The sequence below is a fragment of the Callionymus lyra genome, chromosome 19 (assembly GCF_982586985.1).
Source record: "Callionymus lyra chromosome 19, fCalLyr1.hap1.1, whole genome shotgun sequence".
NCBI lineage: Eukaryota > Metazoa > Chordata > Actinopteri > Syngnathiformes > Callionymidae > Callionymus > Callionymus lyra.
In genome coordinates this window covers 3116293-3122501 of record NC_141836.1, presented here as the reverse complement: position 1 = coordinate 3122501, position 6209 = coordinate 3116293, and the positions used below count along the sequence as shown (strand labels likewise).

General features: G+C 50.1%; 1 protein-coding gene across 2 annotated transcripts in view; it reads right to left on the bottom strand.

Moving 5' to 3' along the window:
- Positions 1-849: 849 nt before the first annotated feature.
- The window catches only part of sema3h (sema domain, immunoglobulin domain (Ig), short basic domain, secreted, (semaphorin) 3H), a 71518-nt gene continuing 66158 nt past the window's right edge, over positions 850-6209 (bottom strand). For both annotated transcript variants that reach the window (XM_087781356.1, XM_087781355.1), the window contains one exon: positions 850-1424. In XM_087781356.1, the coding sequence (XP_087637482.1) occupies positions 984-1424 (441 nt within the window). In that variant the 3' untranslated portion in view covers positions 850-983. The remainder of the gene's footprint in view (positions 1425-6209) is intronic.

Sequence of the window (6209 nt, the reverse complement as noted above, 5' to 3'; positions counted from 1 at the left end):
TTTCCAGCGTCTCCTCCCGTGACCTTCAATAAACACGTGTTTTTCCTCCTGAAACACTTGAACACTGAAGTAAACTGTCATCGACACACAAACCGTCCCTGAAAGATAGAAGAGGAGAATTCACACGTTTATTTAAGTTAATTTAAGTGTTTTTACAACATAGCAGCAACATGTTTGCCCCGGAGAAGTCAAGGACGCGTCAGGAGATGGAAACGAGTCGATAAGTTTCTCCTCAGAGTCGTACAAAAAAAATCAGTTTTTCAATCATTTTTCACTTTATTTCCCTCGACGGTCGAACCGAGAACTTCTGTCGACAACGAGAAAACAACGTGTTTCGGGGAAAAGTTAAGTCGAACTCGAGGTTTTCGTTTCGGTTTTTGTGCCAAAATAAACTGGAGAGAAAGAAACGAAAAGTATTTACACTCGTGTCGCTCTGAAGGTTCTTCGTTCCTGGAGGAAAACGTTTGTCCTTCCACAGGATCTGATGGTGACCTTTGACCTTCAGGAACGCTGCGGATTAACCCTTGTTTACCGAGGGATGATGGGAGCGCCGGGGCCCGCGGGGGGACGACCACGAACACGTGTCGGTGATTGTCGGGGGTCTCGGGGAGTTTTCGAAGCATGAACATGCGACACCTTCCTGGAGGCGACGTCTCTCCAAGATCTTCTGGTTCTTCTTGATCTTCTTGATCTTCTTGATCTTCTTGATATTCTTGATCTTCTTGATCTTCTTGATCTTCTTGATCTTCTGGATCTTCTGGATCTTCTTGATCTTCTGGATCTTCTGGATGAGGTGATGAGCACATGCTGTGGAACCTTCTGCCATCATGCTCTGCAGCCTCGACCTCCGACCCACGTCCAGGCTCAAGTCCAGTCCTGGACGCCCCGGGGTCGGAACCAAAGTCTCAGTCTGTATTTACAGGTGTGTCTGTGACATAAATATGTGTGTGTGTGTGTGTGTGTGTGTGTGTGTGTGGACGCCCTCAGGCGCTCCGCGGCGCCCTGAGCTGAGGCTTGCTCCGGCTCTTCCTCCCCGCCGCCCTCCCTCCCCCACCTTTGACCCCGCCGTGCCGCTCGCCCCTCTCTCGCTCCTGGAGGGCGGCGCCGACGTCGCCGTGGCGACGGTGGTTGCGGGGAGGGCGGTACCCGAGGGCGCGGCAGTGCTGCCCGAGGTTCCGCGGGTGGATCAGGGCCATGACGTCCTGGTACCAGGGCTGGTACCCGGACTTCCGGTGGCCCGAGCCGGACCAGGAGGCCAGGAGCCGGTCGGCCGAGGGGCTCCAGACCGCCAGGCGGACCGTGACGGCGGTCCAGTGGTAGCCGTGCTCCTCCACCTGGCAGTGGTACACGCCGCCGTGCGTCAGCTCGGCCCGGCGGATCAGGACGCCGCGCTCGATCACCACCACCTGGTCGCTGGAGAACACCTGCACGAGCAGAGAGTCCAGGTTACTGTCTTCACTGTCTGAGGTCAGAGTTCAACTCTACGTCCTCGCTACGATCTTCAGGGTCTGGAGGATGAAGCTCCACCGTTACTGTCTTCACTGTCTGAGGTCAGAGTTCAACTCTAGCGTCCTCACTACGACCTCCAGGGTCTGGAGGATGAAGCTCCACCGTTACTGTCTTCACTGTCTGAGGTCAGAGTTCAACTCTAGCGTCCTCGCTACGATCTTCAGGGTCTGGAGGATGAAGCTCCACCGTTACTGTCTTCACTGTCTGAGGTCAGAGTTCAACTCTAGCGTCCTCGCTACGATCTTCAGGGTCTGGAGGATGAAGCTCCACCGTTACTGTCTTCACTGTCTGAGGTCAGAGTTCAACTCTACATCCTCGCTACGATCTTCAGGGTCTGGAGGATGAAGCTCCACCGTTACTGTCTTCACTGTCTGAGGTCAGAGTTCGACTCTACATCCTCGCTACGACCTCCAGGGTCTGGAGGATGAAGCTCCACCGTTACTGTCTTCACTGTCTGAGGTCAGAGTTCAACTCTAGCGTCCTCGCTACGATCTTCAGGGTCTGGAGGATGAAGCTCCACCGTTACTGTCTTCACTGTCTGAGGTCAGAGTTCAACTCTAGCGTCCTCGCTACGATCTTCAGGGTCTGGAGGATGAAGCTCCATCGTTACTGTCTTCACTGTCTGAGGTCAGAGTTCAACTCTACATCCTCGCTACGATCTTCAGGCTCTGGAGGATGAAGCTCCACCGTTACTGTCTTCACTGTCTGAGGTCAGAGTTCAACTCTAGCGTCCTCGCTACGATCTTCAGGGTCTGGAGGATGAAGCTCCACCGTTACTGTCTTCACTGTCTGAGGTCAGAGTTCAACTCTACATCCTCGCTACGACCTCCAGGGTCTGGAGGATGAAGCTCCACCGTTACTGTCTTCACTGTCTGAGGTCAGAGTTCAACTCTACATCCTCGCTACGATCTTCAGGGTCTGGAGGATGAAGCTCCACCGTTACTGTCTTCACTGTCTGAGGTCAGAGTTCAACTCTACATCCTCGCTACGATCTTCAGGGTCTGGAGGATGAAGCTCCACCGTTACTGTCTTCACTGTCTGAGGTCAGAGTTCAACTCTACATCCTCGCTACGATCTTCAGGGTCTGGAGGATGAAGCTCCACCGTTACTGTCTTCACTGTCTGAGGTCAGAGTTCAACTCTACATCCTCGCTACGATCTCCAGGGTCTGGAGGATGAAGCTCCACCGTTACTGTCTTCACTGTCTGAGGTCAGAGTTCAACTCTACATCCTCGCTACGATCTTCAGGGTCTGGAGGATGAAGCTCCACCGTTACTGTCTTCACTGTCTGAGGTCAGAGTTCAACTCTAGCGTCCTCGCTACGATCTTCAGGGTCTGGAGGATGAAGCTCCACCGTTACTGTCTTCACTGTCTGAGGTCAGAGTTCAACTCTACATCCTCGCTACGATCTTCAGGGTCTGGAGGATGAAGCTCCACCGTTACTGTCTTCACTGTCTGAGGTCAGAGTTCAACTCTACATCCTCGCTACGACCTCCAGGGTCTGGAGGATGAAGCTCCACCGTTACTGTCTTCACTGTCTGAGGTCAGAGTTCAACTCTACATCCTCGCTACGATCTTCAGGGTCTGGAGGATGAAGCTCCACCGTTACTGTCTTCACTGTCTGAGGTCAGAGTTCAACTCTACATCCTCGCTACGATCTTCAGGGTCTGGAGGATGAAGCTCCATCGTTACTGTCTTCACTGTCTGAGGTCAGAGTTCAACTCTACATCCTCGCTACGATCTTCAGGGTCTGGAGGATGAAGCTCCACCGTTACTGTCTTCACTGTCTGAGGTCAGAGTTCAACTCTACATCCTCGCTACGATCTTCAGGGTCTGGAGGATGAAGCTCCATCGTTACTGTCTTCACTGTCTGAGGTCAGAGTTCAACTCTACATCCTCGCTACGATCTTCAGGGTCTGGAGGATGAAGCTCCACCGTTACTGTCTTCACTGTCTGAGGTCAGAGTTCAACTCTAGCGTCCTCGCTACGATCTTCAGGGTCTGGAGGATGAAGCTCCATCGTTACTGTCTTCACTGTCTGAGGTCAGAGTTCAACTCTACATCCTCGCTACGATCTTCAGGCTCTGGAGGATGAAGCTCCACCGTTACCGTCTTCACTGTCTGAGGTCAGAGTTCAACTCTACATCCTCGCTACGACCTCCAGGGTCTGGAGGATGAAGCTCCACCGTTACTGTCTTCACTGTCTGAGGTCAGAGTTCAACTCTACATCCTCGCTACGATCTTCAGGGTCTGGAGGATGAAGCTCCATCGTTACTGTCTTCACTGTCTGAGGTCAGAGTTCAACTCTACATCCTCGCTACGATCTTCAGGGTCTGGAGGATGAAGCTCCATCGTTACTGTCTTCACTGTCTGAGGTCAGAGTTCAACTCTACATCCTCGCTACGATCTTCAGGGTCTGGAGGATGAAGCTCCACCGTTACTGTCTTCACTGTCTGAGGTCAGAGTTCAACTCTAGCGTCCTCGCTACGATCTTCAGGGTCTGGAGGATGAAGCTCCATCGTTACTGTCTTCACTGTCTGAGGTCAGAGTTCAACTCTACATCCTCGCTACGATCTTCAGGGTCTGGAGGATGAAGCTCCACCGTTACTGTCTTCACTGTCTGAGGTCAGAGTTCAACTCTACATCCTCGCTACGATCTTCAGGGTCTGGAGGATGAAGCTCCATCGTTACTGTCTTCACTGTCTGAGGTCAGAGTTCAACTCTACATCCTCGCTACGATCTTCAGGGTCTGGAGGATGAAGCTCCATCGTTACTGTCTTCACTGTCTGAGGTCAGAGTTCAACTCTACATCCTCGCTACGATCTTCAGGGTCTGGAGGATGAAGCTCCACCGTTACTGTCTTCACTGTCTGAGGTCAGAGTTCAACTCTACATCCTCGCTACGATCTCCAGGGTCTGGAGGATGAAGCTCCACCGTTACTGTCTTCACTGTCTGAGGTCAGAGTTCAACTCTAGCGTCCTCGCTACGATCTTCAGGGTCTGGAGGATGAAGCTCCACCGTTACTGTCTTCACTGTCTGAGGTCAGAGTTCAACTCTAGCGTCCTCGCTACGATCTTCAGGGTCTGGAGGATGAAGCTCCATCGTTACTGTCTTCACTGTCTGAGGTCAGAGTTCAACTCTAGCGTCCTCGCTACGATCTTCAGGGTCTGGAGGATGAAGCTCCACCGTTACTGTCTTCACTGTCTGAGGTCAGAGTTCAACTCTACATCCTCGCTACGATCTTCAGGGTCTGGAGGATGAAGCTCCATCGTTACTGTCTTCACTGTCTGAGGTCAGAGTTCAACTCTAGCGTCCTCGCTACGATCTTCAGGGTCTGGAGGATGAAGCTCCACTGTTACTGTCTTCACTGTCTTCACTGTCTGAGGTCAGAGTTCAACTCTACATCCTCGCTAGGACCTCCAGGGTCTGGAGGATGAAGCTCCACCGTTACTGTCTTCACTGTCTGAGGTCAGAGTTCAACTCTAGCGTCCTCGCTACGACCTCCAGGGTCTGGAGGATGAAGCTCCACCATTACTGTCTTCACTGACTGAGGTCAGAGTTCAACTCTACATCCTCGCTACGATCTCCAGGGTCTGGAGGATGAAGCTCCACCGTTACTGTCTTCACTGTCTGAGGTCAGAGTTCAACTCTACATCCTCGCTACGATCTTCAGGGTCTGGAGGATGAAGCTCCACCGTTACTGTCTTCACTGTCTGAGGTCAGAGTTCAACTCTACATCCTCGCTACGATCTTCAGGGTCTGGAGGATGAAGCTCCACCGTTACTGTCTTCACTGTCTGAGGTCAGAGTTCAACTCTACATCCTCGCTACGATCTTCAGGGTCTGGAGGATGAAGCTCCACCGTTACTGTCTTCACTGTCTGAGGTCAGAGTTCAACTCTACATCCTCGCTACGATCTCCAGGGTCTGGAGGATGAAGCTCCACCGTTACTGTCTTCACTGTCTGAGGTCAGAGTTCAACTCTACATCCTCGCTACGACCTCCAGGGTCTGGAGGATGAAGCTCCATCGTTACTGTCTTCACTGTCTGAGGTCAGAGTTCAACTCTAGCGTCCTCGCTACGATCTTCAGGGTCTGGAGGATGAAGCTCCATCGTTACTGTCTTCACTGTCTGAGGTCAGAGTTCAACTCTACATCCTCACTACGATCTTCAGGGTCTGGAGGATGAACCTCCTCCTGGTCTTTCTACCAACACTTCTACATGTATTCCTGCCCTTGAGCAAGGCATCGGAAACGCGCTGATCATTTTCAAGTTCAATAACAGGAAGAGAAGAAATTTTATAATATTACAAAAATGTAATCATGCCTTATTTGTGTATTTTTATTATAGTTTTATGTATAAAATACTTTAATATATATATTATATATAAAATATTTATGAGCAAAGCATGAACTTTTTCCCCAAAATATCCTTTTGAGAGACAAAGTAAAATAAAGAATAATAAATCACAATAATATGGGAAAAACATTAACTTTCATAAACATTTTTTAAATTTACATTTCGAAGTAAATGTACTTAAGAAGTCATTTTGTTCTTATTTTAATCAAAGTAGGTGGACGTTCATGATGATATATATATAAATATATATATAAATATATATATAAAGTGTTTACGATAAGATAAGAAACAGATTATCAACAAATGAACTTTAAATTCTAATATGAGTAAAACTGATGACGTAGG